At 36.5% G+C, this 18,670-nt stretch overlaps 2 protein-coding genes and 1 long non-coding RNA gene across 3 annotated transcripts; all 3 read right to left on the bottom strand.

The window, feature by feature from the left end:
• Positions 1-1,951: 1,951 nt before the first annotated feature.
• Positions 1,952-4,668, bottom strand: LOC144564301 (uncharacterized). The gene is made up of 5 exons (XM_078313898.1): positions 4,392-4,668; positions 3,771-3,887; positions 2,904-3,002; positions 2,477-2,728; positions 1,952-2,425 (listed from the first exon to the last, which is right to left on the bottom strand). The coding sequence occupies exons 2-4, from the start codon at positions 3,831-3,833 to the stop codon at positions 2,483-2,485; spliced, it is 408 nt and encodes a 135-aa protein (XP_078170024.1). The 5' UTR covers positions 3,834-3,887; positions 4,392-4,668; the 3' UTR covers positions 1,952-2,425; positions 2,477-2,482.
• LOC144564385 (helicase and polymerase-containing protein TEBICHI-like) lies at positions 4,651-14,718 on the bottom strand. Its single transcript, XM_078313984.1, has 18 exons — positions 14,495-14,718; positions 14,249-14,403; positions 13,830-13,950; positions 12,903-13,523; positions 12,762-12,826; positions 12,346-12,451; positions 12,053-12,253; positions 10,861-11,061; positions 10,433-10,594; positions 9,934-10,176; positions 8,834-9,046; positions 8,212-8,562; positions 7,761-7,913; positions 7,433-7,576; positions 6,931-7,149; positions 6,264-6,581; positions 4,885-5,082; positions 4,651-4,677 (listed from the first exon to the last, which is right to left on the bottom strand). The coding sequence occupies exons 1-18, from the start codon at positions 14,528-14,530 to the stop codon at positions 4,651-4,653; spliced, it is 3,534 nt and encodes a 1,177-aa protein (XP_078170110.1). The 5' UTR covers positions 14,531-14,718.
• A 910-nt stretch (positions 14,719-15,628) lies between these two features.
• LOC144564752 (uncharacterized) lies at positions 15,629-18,402 on the bottom strand. Its single transcript, XR_013514737.1, has 2 exons — positions 18,139-18,402; positions 15,629-17,911 (listed from the first exon to the last, which is right to left on the bottom strand). It is a non-coding gene; the product is annotated as an uncharacterized LOC144564752 (long non-coding RNA).
• Between the last annotated feature and the right edge of the window lie 268 nt (positions 18,403-18,670).

Raw genomic sequence — 18,670 nt, 5'->3', positions numbered from 1 at the left:
TACTAGATAACCGGATATTCGCCTCCTTTCCGGTGACTTCATTCCCGATTGCATGAAAATAAACAGGTTACTAAATAACCGAAAAGGAGGAATTTGTCCGGTTATTTAGTAACCGGAAAGGAGGTATCTGACTGACAGGTACAAATCTATCTGACTAAAGCTGTGATCAGATTTCAAGATGAAAATAAAGTTAATAGCTAAATAAGAGAAATAAAATCATGACCGAATGCAAACATTAACTAATTAAAAACCATAATACATGAAATCTCAAGATTACCAAATCTATCAAAAAATTAACAGAAACCATAAATTAATTTATTCTTGTACAACGCATGAACTGGCCCGAGACCCAATACCCCAACCTAACAATCAAAAGAGGTGGCTTAAGTTTAGTCTGCCTTTAGGTCTAATTTTTCTTTTGATTTTTATTTCCTATTGAGTAATCAAATAATATTTTTATAAATTAATTTTAGATATCATGAATTAATTTCGGTAATATAAATTATCATTTTGTTCATGTCAACTCTATGAAGCTATTTAGTGTTATCTGATTTACTGTGCCTTTTTAAAATAAGCACTTCCATGTGTCTAGGGTTTAGGTGTGACATGTGAAAGCAACACATTCTATGTATCTAATTTTCTAGTTAATTTTTTTTTTTATGGAAAGGCAATATAAGCCAATTTATTATGTAACAAAAGTAATTCTTACAACTGATAACGAAATGTAAAAGAAGGCAAAATCCCTCCTGCATAATAAACCCGTGGTCTCAAAGGTCTCAGTACCTTACACTATGGTCATCGACAAAGCATGGTAACTACTTGCTGGACTGTACCGGTACTGGTACATGAGCTAGAAGCTGCCAGCTTAAGTCTCACAACAATTTGACATCAACTGTCATCTCGTGCCATTGACATTGCAAATTTTGCCCCATACCTAAAAAGAACCAGATATTTCACATAGGGGCAAGATATAAACAAGTGAGTATGAGTTTCCATGGATCCTGTATTACAACTGACATCCCCTTGCCAACCTTTATTTTGCAAATTTTGATTGGTGAGTATTTTGTTTGTACGTGGTAAATAAATAATAACTTTATTTTTAAGAGGCATTTTCAAATTCCATCAGATCCCTGAATCCTTGTTAGGAACCCCTCTAAAACTAAGAAAATTATACACAAGTTTTGTACAAAAATCCCCTTTTTGTCCCCATTTCCATTTGATAATGTCAGAATGGTACATTTTTATCAGTACATAACTTTTTCTAGTTAATGAGATGCACTTTATTGGCAAATAGGTGGAGAAGAAACTCGAAATCCTTTAAGGAAGCATTTTACAAGTGGGATTTTGACTCTGCCATTACTTGCACACAAAGAATGAGATACTATGACCGTGCACTGGAAGAGATTACTAAGAAGCTATGATGTTGTTTCCTTTTTTTAATTATACCTCCACAATATTAATTTCGAATAAAATAATGCCACAGAGCAATGTAAAGTACAATTAAATTTATTATAGAGATGTCTAGGTTGCATCGGTTTATTATTTTTTGTCTGTCAGCAAGTTTTGAGATGCTGTAAAATTTTGTACCTAATTAATGACAAGTATTATCCATCATTTCTGTTTTTTCATTATGATTTTCCCCTGAGCATGTGAATTTTGAACGCATCATATAATGGTATCCAAATGGGATACTAAATAACATTATATTATGAAAATATATGATGGAACCATAGCAAATTTACTGGTGAACATTAACATCAGTGCGTGCATCAGTTATAAGATGAAACATAACACCTACATTTAAAATTGAGGTGATAAAAAAATTGCATACTTCAATTCATGAATGTTAAACACTGGGACCTCTCTACACATAGGGCACAGGTCACAAAGGCACCAGAAATAAGGGAGCATGCAGCTGATATAGTTGCAATTTGCTGGGCTATATGAAAGCAACACAATGCAAGGATCTTCGCAAGACAATTTTTGAGGCCTGAGATGATAGCAGGATGGGCGATTCAAGAAGCATAGATATGGTGCAAACTATGTTCAGGGGCAGAGGGTATAGGCAGCAGCTTGAAGGCAAGAGGGATGTGGCAAGCAGATGTTTTATTTTGTTATTCTATAGTTTAGTTGATGTGTTGACAGGATTAGCTTAGTGTAATTGTATGCAGAACTGAAAGCTGTACATGTTTGACACCACCGTCAAAACTTTTAAAAAAAAAAAGACATAAAAATCAGACTTGACAATTGCATAGTTTCCCAATTAAGGATTAACTGAGGCACACTGACACAATTGCACAGTTGAAGATGGATCCAGGGCTAACTTCACTGATATTACATGACAGGGGGTAAAATCATAAATTAAGGAAAGACTAACTTTATTGAGGCTTAGTTTCTCAATCGGTGACATACAAAATTTGCAACTCTCAAGATATAAATCTATTTTTTTTATATGCTAATTTGCGGAGCTAGATACTACAATTTAACAGGACCAGAAAGTAACATAAAAATGGAGAAAAGATATCTGACCTCTCCTGGTCAATTCTTCTCTAAGCTCTTGGTAAAGAAGTCTCTCCATTTCTAGCAATGCCTCTTCACTCTCTGTTACATTCCCAAATTGATCCTCGTGTTCCCATATTTGGTCATTTTCTTTTTCATTTAATGGTAATGCTTCCATTTTCTGGATCTCTTCAGAAACTATATTTCGTACTGTTGAATCCATTTTATCCTGACAAAATTTGTATTATTGGGGTTTTATTAGCTATAAAATAAATTAAGCTATTCTGGGGTTACAACTTCCCTAATGTGTCAGTTGGGATTTGTACTGGCCGGTATGATAACTAATAACAAAATATGGAGCAGGAGCTTAACATAAATTAATTAATGAAACTTTTGTGAGTTACCTCTTGTTGTAAAGGGAAAGGTTTATCACCTTGACTCCTAATTTTCTGTAGAAGTTTCTCTCTTTCTATTTGTACTATCTTAAGGCAGTTTTGCCGAAGCTGTAGAAATTAAGGTAAATATGTTTGAGTATACATTAAAAAGGAACACAGTGTATCATATCATACAAAGAGGCCATATGTCCAAACAACAATATATTATGGAATCATAAACTAGTTTAGTTATAAACTAGTTTAGTTAAGAAAAAGGAAAACACAAACTAATTAACTACAATAATTTGTTTTAAAGGCGAGGATAAAAAAATGACTTAAGATTATAATTATCCCCGGGGATATGGTTATCTCTGACGAGAGTATTACCATGGGTATCCACGCTGTTAAGCAATTATATCGACACCAATGCATCACCAACTCTTGTTGGAAATTTAGAACTACACCTCTAGTTCTCTCTTAGTATAGGAAACTATATTATTTGCAGCTTTAATATCCAATGCTGCTAATGACAACAGATTATGCAGGGTTTCCTGTGAATTGGGGGTATGAGAGATTACCCACTTCAAAATACAGGGCCACAGTGGAAAGAGAAAGGAAACAAAGCCTCTTCCTTCGGATCAAAAGCATTGGTAATTTATTTAAGTACCAAATTGCTGTCTTTGTATCCCGATAATTCTTTGTTTGACAACCATCTTATGTCCTAGGTTTACATAATTGAATGCCAATAATTCAAAATTACACTTTCATCTTCATAATTTCCACTTAAATTACACCGAACAAGAACAGAAACACACTTTAAAGATCAAATTAAAAAAACTCTCTTCCTTCGCCAGCTTAAAAAATCTGAAGGGTCTAAACCAGGAATCGAAATATCACCTGCTCTTTCCATTTGGGATGGTGCGCCTTGAGAGATACTCTATGGTGCCGACTAGGATTCATTTCGATCAAAAATCTGTCGGTAGTTAGTGATTCTCTCCTCGTGCGCTTTAGGGTCTGATAGGAATAAAAAATAACAAGAATAGAATTCAATTCAATAGAAAAGAATGGAAAAGACTTCATTCAAAATTGAATTTTGCTGATCGAAAAGTGCAAATAAAATGAAAGAATTAAATGTAGAACAGTATAAAAAGAACCTAACAATACACTTAATTTACAATTAATGCCACTAGGTCGGCCAAAGCAAGGAAATAAAATTGGAGACGCGATGGTGGTTCATAGCGAAATTAAAGAAAACTATCACACCATTTGTAGCTATCAAAGTCGAAGAAAGCTAAACTAGTGCAATTCACTAGACTCCAGATGCTGTGGAGATAAAAAAATCAATTCTAGGTCTCAATTTGCTAGACTTCTGCTTCTGCTAGGGCCTAGGGTTTGTCTCGCAATGGATCTCAAGACCGAACTTGATGAAGAAGATGAACGGGAGGAAGTCATAAGAGAAAAAACAAGGGTAGCAACATATTTTCACAGTTATAAAATCGTTTCTCGTCAAATCTCTACCTTTTTGGCGTGATTTTTTCTCGCGATTTTGGCCTCTCCAAATCGCGCCGACTGAAGTCTCTTCTCCTGATTTTGTCGCTGCCAATCACAAAGCGGACATGAATTCCATTTCTAGTTCTCGGTTGAGAGATTTTAGCGTCGTTCCGATCAGACCCTAAAGTATCTGCGAATTTGGTGGGAAAGGAGGAGAATTGCATCTCAGATCGAAAGGAAGGGTCGAGACCTGATATTGAGAACAAAGTTAGATCCGCTGTGGCGCTCACGGGTTATTGACTCCGTGTGGTACCTGAAAATAGCGAGTGACACTTGAAGTAAAGAGTAGCAACAAAGAACTCTTCCCAATATATCAATTATGACAAAAGGTAAACACCAGTAAGATAATTATGCCTAATGGTACAAACATACCGGTATGATCCAGACAAAATGGCACGTGCTGGTATTTACATTTTATATCTAAGAGTATAAATGAAAAGCTAAACAATATAGTTCGTACCAAAGGGCTTTCAATTTTCAGCAACATGTTGCTAAGATTTTCTGACACGATCCGCTTTCCCAAAACAGAAGCCAAAGCACGAATCTGTGCAGATCTTCTACAACAACCATTGTGTGCTGCTTTGTGCATCTGGTTCCTCCACCTCCCATCCCTGCTGGCTGCAGCAACTACTTCAACAGTGTGTATAAACATCAACAGCTTGCGTGCAGATTCAGTAGGGAATAAACCCCCCCATAAAAAATAAGCAAGACTAACTTTACCATTGCATCATACCTACTCTCTTTTGAGAGTTAACAAATGATAATGAAGCAAATTTTAGTATAAAGGAGTAAACGACACACATGTATTCTGAAGTATTATTCCACGGCGTCATTTGGTGCCTAACATTCCAAAGTTTCCAGCTTGTTCCCTAAATTCTTCTATTTAAGCCAATTTGGTCCCTCCCATATTTTTCAACTGAGAAATCCAAATAATGAAGTAAAATCACGGCTAATGCTAACAAACAGGTAAGAAAGGCCCTTAGGTCCTACATCTTTTAATACCGCAACTTGTTCCTAATGTGATTGGGGTTTTCTCTGCCTTGATTGAAAAATGATGACCAGGAAGAATGTGAAACAATCATACAAGTTAGCAATTTTATGGACAAAAGATGTGAACTTAATAAAAAACATTACTTTGTCTGGTCTGTATAGCATAGAAAATATGTAAATGAAAATGGATGCATATATGCACACAGATAACAGGAGCTACAACCTGGTGATGTTTATTAAGGAAATTTCAGTATGAAATGAAGTCATATACAGTATGCTACCTTGTCAAGGTTTGGTGCAGCCTTGCTCTCCTCATCAGGCCAAAGAATCCACGCCCCTAAGCTCATATCAGTGGCATATCACAGTAATATAGGAGGCAACTTTACATGTGAATTATCAATAAATTCAATCCCATCAGACTCAGATATTTTTAGAGGATATTTTTAGAGTTTTCAACTTCCAGAAACATTGTTAATCTGAACTTCCAATTTTAGATGAGAGCGAGACATATTTTTACTTGCTATATGTACCAATTACATTACATGAGAGATCACCTGATAATTGTTACCCCCCTTGACACCAAAATGCATCCAAAAATAGTTGCGGCAATGCCGCAACAATGCATCTAGTTACTTTGATTTCTCTAGAGAGTACATAATACTATGATAATTTACAAAAGTATTGAACTTTCTAGAATAATCCACTTGCATTATAATAGCCGGCTATATATCTTGAATAATCTAGAATGGATTGGTGCAATTTGCATTCCTTTCACAGATGCCCTCCTTCTGACTATCGGATGTTGTTGGTAAACAATTCACAACTTCGTTTTCAGATTCTGAGGATTGCGGTGTCATTTTCTGACTTATTGTTGTCAGCTATTTGAGGAAGTAGAAGTTTTGAAATTTGAGGCACATTTAAACCAAGTGATTTTAAAGCCATGAAGGCTGCAAGTTGAGCCTCTTCAGCTTGGTCAAAAACTATCTTGCGGGCCCCATTCTTGATCTTCTTTGCTATGCCAAGATAAATGCGTTGTAGGCCAGTAACATCTTGGCCAGTCCACGAAGAAGACTCAAACAGAGCCTTCGCAATGTCAGAAACTGATGCTTCAGCAATAGCAAGAGGTGTGGACAACCCAGCCTTGTATAGCGCTCTAGCTCTGTAACCCTGCAATTTTTAAAGGTTTTCTTAGATTGCATGCATCGCCTTTCCAAACAACAAAATTTCTCATATTTGCACTAAGATCCAACCTTTGTTTTTTATTATTTGCCGTAGTAAATCAGTGTAACTGAAAAGGCAAATTGTGTTAAATATTGATAAATTCGCCTCTTCTTTTGAGTTTTCCTTTTATCTAAATCGAGCTAATTGAGCCAAGTTCATCAAGATATCAGTTCGAATTTGCATAATCACGTTATGTCATTATGTATGCTCCAAATATTAACGAGGGATTGACTTTGCATCAGTTTAAACAGTTGGGTAATGGAGAGAGTGTGGAAAGAGGGAAGGAGGGAGAGACCTTAACAGAGGGGATGATGGTCAGTTCAGCAATCTCTGCACGAACTCCAAAGGAGACACGGTTTTGAAATTTGGAGATGATACCTTCTAAGTCCGACCATCCAAGTCTCTGACAAAATACAGAGACCATTGATGCAAACCGACCTGCATTCTCTTGTAAACATTGAATCATTCCTTTATCAACATTAAATGCTTCACAAACATTTGCAATAGATGTTTCCTGTTAAAAAAATAATAAGCATGTCAATATTGAGAAATAACAAGTGAAACAATTGCAGTTACATGTTTTGTATCATCCAAAACATGTACCCATTACTATTGCATGGTAAACATACAAATCCAATTTCAGTTTCTTTTCATTTTTTACATAGAGCCAGAAAAGATAGTATAGTACAATAGAAAGCAATATATGAGGGAACACGTTCTTTAAAGCTGTGTTAATGGTAGAGTCTGGCACATAACAGTAAAGCAGATTTAATAAGAAGATAAAAGGTGCGACTAGCCTGAACAAGCCTTGATAGCATAAGTGCCACATAAAAGCGCTTGGACACTCGATGAGTAACCTCTTTTGACGGCATAGAGATTGGCATACCACTAGCCTTCCGCATCAAGTAAGGCTCTGATACTCCCACACGGTTCCCTACTAACTAAATAAGGGAAAATAAGAAAATTTGATAAGCAAACAAAAGAAAATCCAATGCATACTTACTGAACGTAAGATGCAAATGTTCAATATCACCAACATGCACGCAAAATTGTTTAGGCCTGTATAAACACAAAGAAACATGCATGTCTGGATAGGAAGTTCAACATAATACAAAAAAGACATACCTGGTCAAGAGCAGAGAGTTGCGTAAACCTGTCATAATATAATTTCCAATATGGTTCAACCTCCACATTAATTGGCGTCACAAGATACACCAAATGCAAATCTGACGAGAGAACAAGGCTATCTCGTGCTTTCAATAAATCATCTAGCACAACCTTGCGATTTCAAAATATGACACATTATAAATAGGAGCTCATTTGTTTTTTTCAAAATGAAAGAAAAAAGTGGAGAAAAAATTCATTCCTATTTTAACAATGACTGATGCAAGCAATAACTCAGGTCTGGTTGGGTCAAATATATTTTCTCTATTAACTAGAAAAACCTTACACCAGTAGACCAGCCAACAGGTCAAGAAGTCCTAAACCGTCAACCCAACAGATCTGCCTAAATGTTAATGGTTAGGTCATATTAGATAATCCTGGTCAACAATTGCCGCCTTGTGTTGGAACCTACCAGGGATTCCTCAGGAGATAGTGAGCTATCGAAAGCAGCTCGACAAATAGGAGTACTTTTGTACATCTTGGTCTCATTATTCCACTCCAAGAACTTGTTGTGGCACAGCCAACTGAGTGAATCTTGTGCGGACTTGACCACATCTTCAAACGACTTGGTTGAGTTGAGGAGAGTACATCTGACATAGCGATTTATGTCATCTGCTGTCTGGACAATGCCACTGGCTACCACCTCCATTATCGCATGGGTCATGCCATTTTTGTCCTCAGACAGGCATGATTGCAAGGGTGGACAGTCCGTGGTTATAATTGAGGTTATTCTTTTCACCTCTTCTGGCCTACATACAAGTATCTATGAGAAAACAAAAAAAAAATTATAAGGTAATGAGTACAAAATAACAGAAATGACGCTTGAATTTGCAAACTGCAATAAATACTTGAAATCTTTACTTATTCATAATTATCAAACCAAAGTAGAAACTGAAAGGTAAAAAATAACCAAAGAAAAAAAAAACACAAATAGGCAGAAATTAGTCATGAGCAGTATGGGAGGGAGATGAGCTACTAGCCTACAAGTACTTTTTTGAATTTTTCAATACATGAAGAAGTCAACAGCAGCTTACGCTCTCTCCTTTAGTATCAATTCCAGTTCTACCAGCACGACCAGCCATCTGTCTGTATCGGCTTCCATCAATAAAATCACGACCAATTCTTGGTTGCCTAAATATAACACGTCTAGCTGGCAAGTTCACACCTGCGGCCAAGGTTGATGTGGCAGTCAAAACACGTACCAGACCCTTCCTATAGCATGTTTCCACAAAGTCCCTCTCTTCTATCTGTCAACCATCAAACAAAGAAAAAGCAAAAGATGTTAGATATTAAAGATGATGCACTTATTAGTATACATAGAACCAATGATCGTAATCTCTTGTACTTTACATCTTGTGGTTAGCCATCAAACAAACTAGACTGTGCCAGTAAGTACTTGTAGGACACTTTCAATGACTTTTCTTCAGCTTAACTTCTGTTTTGTCCATTTCATTTCAGTTTTGATTATGATATCGCCCACGTTCTGGTAGGACTTAATTTATGTGCTCTACATCTGTGGGAATTCATGCAAGCAACTAATAATATTAAAATGAACACAACAAACACAGTCCCACAGAGTCAGTCTAAAAGCCAAAATAATTAAGGTCTTCACAGATGTACGGAACTGAAATTTGGAAGTTCCGGGGAAGTAAATTATCCCTTTATTCTGTACATTTATAATAGCAACTCATTTATACGGTTGAATTAATTTCTCTATGCATTATAGCATAATATACTGTATGAATGATTGGCTGTTTGTGTTCAGCCTTTGTTAGTGGGGTTCCTTAGCTGGCGTTAATAAATTGTAATGATGGTTGTACTGAGACTACCACTCTTTTCTCATCTTCTTTTGCATCATTGGCTGAGAAATATTGAAGAGGAATCAGAGTCGAGGAATTTAGCTGAGAAATGGGTGCTGTTATATTTTCTTCTTATTTTGAGGGTTGTTTGGGAAAGACTCGGTATCTAGGAAATAGATGCAGGGAGTTCATTCATTATATGCGTAAAGGTTGTTTCACGAGTAAATATAAAACACGCAGTATTATGTACCTCTTCTTCCAAAAATACAAGCAACTCTTTCATACAGGATTAAGTAAAAAGATGCATATATAGAAACAAAAGAAAAAACTTCTACCGTCAGACCAGCATGGTGATAGGCCACACCACATGGAAGTGTTTCTTCCAAAACCGGGTCCAGCCCGGCAGGGCACTGCTTCAAAGCATCTATGGCTGTGCCAATATCTGATATATCTGACTCATTTTGTTCACCCGACCTGGCCGAAAATTTCACGAGGAACTTAGAAACATGCCTTGCTGTTGACTCGCAACCTTTTCGGCTGGAACAGAACAAAAGTACAGAGTGACCTTGTTCAACAACCTGCAATAATTAAACCAAACGGTCAGACCATAAATTCTGACTGTTATGTCGCCAACAATTCAACATTTTTTTGGTTTAATATATCCATAGTTTCTGGCCTCATTTTCATTCTAACAATTACAGATTCAATTTTTGTCGTAATTTGGTAATCTCTCCAGGTCTTTTTAAAGCAACCTCAAACGAAAAGCAATGGTAATAAACCATCCATGTATATTGCTGGCACAAACAAAATAAGGACAAGACAGAAACAGGTAACCTCATTACACAGCTCCACAATGTGATCTGGATCTTTGCCGGCGAGATCAGCTCCTTTTGGAATAACGCGTACTGCATTCATATTTTTGTCATAGATTGTATTTCCTACTTTAATGAACTCGTCCAAAGGAACAGGTCGGAAATCAGTCTGGTATAGTGCTGCCTGTTACATAAAACATGATCACACAAATAGAGAGAGACCAGTGTAAGCAACACTATAAGAATAGAGTTTATATTCAACATAATCAGTAAGTAGAATTAAGCTCGCCGGGTAGTAGTTAGTCCAAATTTTCCCATTAACCCCCTTTATAGACCATTTTCAAAGTCCTTACATTTTAGCCCTTTTGGTTTAACCAACCATGGTTAAACCGACAATCTGCATGGTGATACAATGGTAACCAACCATGGTTAAGAGAGAAATGTTCTTACTTGAAGCCAATCTGCCACAGCAGCAACGTTAGGCATGGTGGCACTCATGCCGACAATCTGCAAACCCTGAGTTGTAACATTTTTTGCACCGCTAGAAACTTCCCCACTAGACAAGGCTTCTGGTGGCTTGCCTTCGCCAGCTGCATACCGAAGCTTGGTAAGCATCAGCTCCAGAAGGTACCCTCTACGTGGATCACCAACCTGCGCTTGTAACAAATAATCAGAGTAAGAACGAACTTAGAAACTATTAGAATGAGTAATTACTGTATTTGCAAATTGACTTACCTTACGAACAATAATTCTAGAACTTGGAACCAAAACCCAAATTGAGGTAATTAGAATAAACAGCATCCATAAAAGCTGAGTTTTGTTTTGTACATGCTTTTTATCTTGGGTACTCGTTATTTGAGGCCTAATTGGACAATGATCGAGAAGATTGGGACAAGCTGGATTTCAAATATAATTTCACAGTGTTGGCTTTAGGTTTGGGGAGAGGGAGGGAGGGGCACTGTCCAAGCTAAATCGAAGCGCACAATTCTTTTCAGCAAACTACAAGAAACCATGGTCCCAGGAAGCTGCATTTCGAATACAGAAGCCATGGTTCTCAGAAACCATAAATGACCATAAGCAAACCATGGGGTGTTTTATGAAAACCATAATTTGCTATGATGCTATGAGTTAATTAATAAACCAATTATTATTTTAAATTATAATGGCAAGAAATCAAATTAATAATTTGGCTCATTTTTATCATTGTAATTTAAGAATAATTAACATTCTAGTTACATCATTATTTGGCTCTTTTATATTACAACAATGACATTCTATTTATTATACTAATTAGTTTGCAACGGTAGAACCTTTTATTTAAAAAAGATATTGCTGGACCCCACATTGATTCCTTCTAATAGAAGAAAGCCACAGCCAAGCCATACAAAAATCAGATCTAACTTGATTTTTGAAAATCCACAGCTTTCTTGGTTTGGCTGGGCCAAAACATGGCTTTGTGCAGCTTTGCGTGACTTCCATTCACATTCACCATACACCTCGGTTTTAGAAACCTTGCTGTAACAAAAGCTACACAAAACTATGCACAAAATGGTTCCATTAATGGACTTTTAGGTAAGGTTTCAGCTGTTATTTGCAAATCTGTTAAAGTACTGGCTTTCATTGCAAAATCTCATGTACATACCATTTGTAGTTCATCTATCACAATAATCCCAAGCTCAGAAAGACGACCTTCCTCTAACAATCGATTAACCAAAGAGTTTGCCTTTTCTATGGTGCACACAGCCACTGACGTGTCTTTCGGGAGGGACCTGCCGCCTTGATTTCCATAATAGTTACGCACATGCCTACCAAGTGGCTCAAGAAGCAGCTCCAAATGTTCGGCCTAAGGTGAAGTAATAAAACATGCCAACTTTGAATTAAAATACAATATAATGGCAGCTATTTTTTTCTATTATGAGAAAAAAGAAAAAAAACCTTTTCAACACAAATTGATACATAAGGCAGAACAAGTATTGCCATCTTTCCAGTTGACATAATTCGTCTCAGCATCAGAATCTCGGCCACAAGACTCTTTCCAGCACTGGAAAAGAAAAGTGAAATCAATATTTGCTTTCTGACAAGATCAATATTATTTTTTGGCACGATAAAGTTAAGAACTACAATGTAGGGAAAGCTGGGTAAAACTTGACATGTTTTTACTTTAAGGTTATACCAAACAAATTATATTTTGATCATAAGGCCTTATCTGGTATTCTAAGACTTGAAAGGGAAAATTAGAAAAACAAAGCAAACGGAACAATAAGGCTTAAATTCTCTTGAGGTGGCACACTATCAACTTTGTATAGGTCTCAAGTTACAACAGTTGAATTCTTCTTGGTCATGTCCTATACCTGGTAGATGCACAATAAACAAGATTCCTTTTCTCCAAGACACCTTCAACCGAGAGGCACTCTACCTACAGTAACACTCATCAAGATTATTGACACAAGAGGAGAGTAAAATCTAGAGAGAGAAAACCATAATAATCTCACCTGCCATGGGTATAATTGTAAAATTCCCTTTTTCTTATACACACTGCAAAGCTCCCATGGCAACCAATTACTAAGCTTCAACTGATCCTTTATATTCATCGAGCTAGTCGGGCTGTCTGATTTAATCCCATTTTCTCTAATTACAGCTAAATCGGGTTCCAACTCAGCAATTAAACCAGCAACTTCATCTTTTCTCTCTTCATGCACAAAATCTAAGTGCTTAACTGGCAACGGAGACAATTCACTAGCCACCTTTTCATTATTTTCTTTTATTTTTACATTGATATTGGACACTATGTCTCCATTTGCCAAACCAACAAAAGAAATACTGCCTTTAGTGCATTCAGCCGGAGCACACGACGACTTATCCTCCAATAGATTGTCACCGGCTGCACCAGTTCTTACACCATCTGCAACCTGCATTACCTCATTCCAAAAATCCTCGTCAAGGGAAATATTTGAATTTTTCGATTGTGGAGTCTCCTCGGCTAACACTGGAGCTGAGTCACTAGGATCGAATAAACATGTCTTTGTGCAGTTGGAGTTGGGAGTTTTGTTGCATTTTCTCAAGCACGTGAACATGCTACCAGGCTGATTTTCTGACCCATCAATAGCTAGATCCTGTATAACCAACACCACTTTTATAAGATAACCCACTACATTTGGAAAAGGACACAGAAAGTAAAAGAAAGAATCTGAGAGATAAAATAAGCTTTTCATGTTTCACATATGAGTATTCGGTTTGGCTAAACACAACTTCTATTTAATATGCCAATTTGAGTCTGTAAATATGTTCACCTTTTAGTTTGCTTATCATCATTGTTATTATTGTTATCGTTATCACAATTATAATCATCATTATTCATTAACATCATTATTATCACATCATCATCATTATTATTTGGTGACAATTGTAAAAGTACTGACCTCAACCACACTCTCATCACTTTTATTGGATATTTTATCAGACGAAGTCGATGCAGAAGTTTCCTTCCTCTTCTTATTCTTTGATTGAAGTTCACGTGGTTTTACCACAGAAGGAATGTAACTGAATTAAAAGTGGCTCTGATCAGAAACTTTAAAAATTTTACATATTCTGTAACACCAAAATTTCTAATGAAGTGCATCAAAGCTCTCAAGCATAAGGACGCTAATAAAATGATAAGAGCAGCAAGGATTTAACAGTACAGTAATTTGGTATAAATAGCCAAAAGAAAATAAATTCATGTATGAGACATTCTTCATCTTCTTATGTGAAACTTGTCATTAATACAGAATCATCATAACTAGAGTAATAAAGTACAAGCAGTAAGAATTATGAATTTCAGTAAAAGCTGTCGTGAAACCTGCAGAATATCGAGGCAAAATCAATGACAACTTGATCAAGTTCAAGGATAGGTGATTGAGCTCCCGATTCCATGGAGTTGGGTTTCTCATCCTCCTCGGGCACGTGCGCCCCATGTGATTCCGCGACATTTTTTCTCTTTCTTGATTGGAAGAACTGTAAAAGGTTCAAAATCGATGCCATAAAACATAGGATTTCTGAAGAGCGAATGGAGCTCCTGCGAGCAGCAGAGGGAGAGAAGGCTTACCTGGTCTGTGGGAGATCGATTAGAGTCGGACGCCATCAAAAGGAAAGGAAAGGAAACAGAGCGTGAACCGGAGTTAAAGAAGAGGTCCGAGGACGAGACGAGGGTTTTGAATCACAAGAGGAAGCGCCACGAGCGAGACTGTAAGGGCCCGTTCGGCATACCCTTTTTTCCCTCCAAATCTCCCATCGTTTTTTCTCAAACTGACCCGTCTAGGTCAAAAGTGGTGGGAAAAAAAATTATGCACTCACTCTTTTTTCCCCGAAACTGGAGATGTCAATTGCATCTATCATTATTTTAAAAAAAAATTATATATATCCATCATAAGTTCATAACTTATAGATTTAAATATTTGTTCATAAAAAGAAAATAACTACATTTTCATCTAAACTCACTTATTTTATTGGACTTGCTCAGCACACAAAAATTGTGGTGAAACAGAAGAAGAAGAAGAAAAAAATATATATATGAATTTGCGCTTTAGCACCTCTTAAACATCTTTACTTTTTACTTTTTATTATGATAGAGATGGATTGAGAATAAGTGACTTATCACATATTAGAATTAGTTTAATTTCACTCTTCTACTATTTTAGACACTAGGTGCATCATGTTGCGGCTACGCTGCAACCATTATTTTCAGTGAATGTTGGTGTGTTGTGCGCATGAATGAGTTATTGTTCGTTGTAACTTGCAAGTAGTTACAAGTGTAGAGCATGTATTGACATGACTATATTTTTGACAATAAGATTATCGAAGTAATATGTACAAAAGGTAAAGTAATACTTTAGAATGAGGAAGAAAAAAACCAAATATGATAATTATGATAATTAGGGTTAAAAAGAAGTGAAGCCAAATGAAGCCAGAGGCAACACCTGTTCTTATCCTTATAAAATCCAAAAAAATTCAAGAGGGATTTGTTCTTAGATTTAGGTTAATATCAGATTTAAATTTTTTAGATTCTTTAATGTTAGAAAGACAAGCAAAAACAAAAAACATAAACAGGGTCCTGTTAGTTGGAACCGACCCGTGTTGTAAACAGGGCTATAGTGATGATCTGGACCCGACCCAATTAACTCAATTGGTACATTTTTTACATGGGTCAGACCAGATTAGACCGGTGAAGAGTACACTAATCTAAATATAACAAACTTAGCCACAAATCTTTTATGTAAACCAACTAGTTCTTAGATCTGAGACAATAGTACACCACCATTAATAAGAGAGAAAAAAAGGCAGCAAAATTTTATGGGACAAAAGAATTCTAAGAAAACAAAATGCAACTATGTACATTATTGTTTAAAATCCAAAAGCATCTAGCATCTACCTCAGAGAGAAGAACTTCTCATTTATTAATTCGTAAATTCAACTGAATCAGACCCAAGAAAGAGAATCTATTAGAGAAACAGACTTAAGTAAAACTTTCTTCATTTTTGGATCAGGACAAGTCTCAATGCCCCATTTCATGCGCACTTCCTTCAAATCCTCCCTAAAGTGCTTCTTGTAATACATGCACATCAGATCATTGCACTTAACACCTGCATGCAGGGCCCACGGGAAGTAATGTTGAAAGAAAAGCCTTCTCTGCCTCTCATTAAACCTAGCTGAGCCCCCCAACAACTGACATATTTCTCATTCTATCGAGAAAACAGAAATGATTTCTTTTAGAATGAGAAAGGAAAACCAAATATGAATAGGGAAAAAATGAAGGCAACATCTGTTGAAATCAAGTTGAAGGCAGTATATGGTCTTATCTTTTAAAAATCCAAGAAATATCAAGAGCAAAATTTGTTTGGAGAAGAAATTAGCAGAGCCGAAACCAATTCATGTATCAATGAAGTTGGGAAAAACATAAAATTGTACAATAAACTGAAACACTTACAGGTGTGTCAAGTGTGGGTAGGTGGCAAAATTTGTTTTGTCACTGGATTTCTCAATACATGATGTGCACCTATAATTTATGCATAGCACAGATGGCCGCTGTGCTACAGCTTTGCTGTTCATCTAGTTTCATCTATGTAAACTATTAACTTCACCTTGAGGTTGTGTTTAAATTATGCAATGATGTTTTTATAGATGTTACCAGGGTTCTTTTTATGATTTTTCCATATTTTATGCAATCTAGTTTATTAATTTTCAATCAAAAATTGACTGGCAGGTAGTTGTTCATACAATTCTGCCAAAGCTGAACTTGGGAAATATAAAGAAGATGAAATTAGTGTGCTAGAAGCAATTGTGGTAAAACGAAAACCCTGCATAGTATATGACATGGTTGATATTGTACCCTCGTTTGTTAACCTAGGACAATAATAGTGCATAATTGTTGCTATAACGAATCCTAAAACAACACATAATTCTGTCATATGAAGAACTAACAAAAGCAAAGAGCTTTATCTATTAATGCATTCTCAGGTAATTGAATGTTGTATTAATGTTTTATTAGGGAATAATTATTGAAATCTAGCGGTCAAACTTTTAATTTTGGTTTTCTAATGGTCTATGGAAGCTACTGATAATTTTGCATAAATCTACGAGTTAAATGTTACCTTCTAAATATAAGAATGCATATAATGCATCTCTTCTCTGTACCATGACGCCATTTAACTGGGCATTTTGAGGAGGAAGCTCATCCGCAGTAGAAAACAAAACAATTAAGTTTAGTAAGAAATTATACTTCAAGATTGAATTAGCAATTTATGAAGATTGGAGCTAATTTGGACGTTCTATTTTGTAAAAAAAATGTCTTTATTTCTCCATCAATGCTACTTGACCTCTCTATTTTTATTTTATTTTCTTTCTTCAAAATTGGATAGCCAACTTTTTGTGCAGATTGAAGATCATTGATCACCAGCATATATCTAAAGAGCACATAATTTAGTCAAATTGCATATGGGTAACTTGCAATGAATTTTTTTTTCCGGCCAGTAAATGTTATGCTATCAATTATAACTGAGTATCTGTTCATACCAAGAAAGCTTGATCTGTTTCATCAGGTCTATACCAGGGAAAAAAACCCCAAAAAAACCAGTAAAAGGAGAAATTTCTCCCTCGCTAATAATACCATAAGCTCCATCTTTGTCCCTCTTAAAGAAAATAGTCATATTTGTTCTTATCTAGTTCAATACCAGTAAAACCAGCAAAACCCAAAAAAGGGCAGTGCCGTACCAGAAAAAAAAAAAAAAACCAAAAAAAAAAATTCAGAATCAGCAGAGACTAAGTCATACTATCATAGCAGCAAATACCAGGGAAAATTCAGCAAAACCCCATAGTACCAGAAAACTGGTACATAGAACAAATATGACTATCATATCAATTGTTTAATTGTGCAACAGAGGGTACACAATTTGAACAGTAATTACAAAGTGACACACCTGACGTTGCATAACCGTAACAAAATCTGAGGAGGTAACAGTGAGGGCCTCTGGTAAGACGAAGGTTAACGGAGCAGATTCAAGGCGGCCGAAGGAGAGGAGAAGTAAAAGAAAGAGAGAAATTCGACAAAGTTAGGATATAACCAAGGAAGCGAAATGAAATCAACAAAGGAGAAAATACATGGCACTATCAATCTTACGCAGAATGACCATTTCTGTTAAGGAAAAGCGGAACAGATTAAAAAAGGCAAAGGACAAAAAAATGTGGAAAGTATACCGTCGGCGGCGAAATCGCAAGCTGAGGCTGAAATGGCGAAAGAGCACCAAGAGAGATGGAGAGGCAGGGAAGATGAAATTGATATTGCCGACGTCAAGAATAGAGAAGCAAAAGAAGAAAAGAGGCACCGAGAGAAGGAGAAGCAACACGTAGAGGGGAGACGAACACGTGGCGAGCAATAAAAAAGAAAATAGCGACACCTGTCACCAGATCCAAACGCGCAAGAATTGCGCGAGAAAACCTACCTTCCGATCAGAGGGTTAGTCGGTGACAGTCTTTTGCTTTTATCCGAACGGGTATGACCCGTTACCCGAGGTACCCGTACCCGTGCCCGGGTATAGGCGGGTAAACGGGTACACGGGTAGGGTACCAATATTTGAGAAAAAACCCGTCCAACCCGTACCCGTCTTACCCGTACCCGAAACCCGCCTACCCGCACCCATTTACCCGAACAACTTTACCCGTTTACCCTTTACCCGTTTACCCTTTAAAATTCAAATTTTGAATTAATTTGCCGCCGGTTCAGAAAAAA

The sequence above is a fragment of the Carex rostrata genome, chromosome 13 (genome assembly GCF_964058835.1).
Source record: "Carex rostrata chromosome 13, lpCarRost1.2, whole genome shotgun sequence".
Classification (NCBI taxonomy): domain Eukaryota; kingdom Viridiplantae; phylum Streptophyta; class Magnoliopsida; order Poales; family Cyperaceae; genus Carex; species Carex rostrata.
This window is presented reverse-complemented; position numbering and strand designations above follow the sequence as displayed.

Excerpts from the sequence above, each read along its gene's own strand:
- LOC144564385 (XM_078313984.1), bottom strand. The coding sequence starts at position 14,530 with ATGGCGTCCGACTCTAATCGATCTCCCACAGACCAG. Across the intron at positions 14,404-14,494 it reads ATCGATCTCCCACAGACCAG|TTCTTCCAATCAAGAAAGAG; the intron begins GTAAGCCTTCTC and ends AACCTTTTACAG. Across the intron at positions 9,047-9,933 it reads ATCACCATGCTGGTCTGACG|ATAGAAGAGAGGGACTTTGT; the intron begins GTAGAAGTTTTT and ends GATGGTTGACAG.
- LOC144564301 (XM_078313898.1), bottom strand. The coding sequence starts at position 3,833 with ATGAATCCTAGTCGGCACCATAGAGTATCTCTCAAGGCGCACCATCCC. Across the intron at positions 3,003-3,770 it reads ATCCCAAATGGAAAGAGCAG|CTTCGGCAAAACTGCCTTAA; the intron begins GTGATATTTCGA and ends TAATTTCTACAG. Across the intron at positions 2,729-2,903 it reads CTTTCCCTTTACAACAAGAG|GATAAAATGGATTCAACAGT; the intron begins GTAACTCACAAA and ends AAATTTTGTCAG.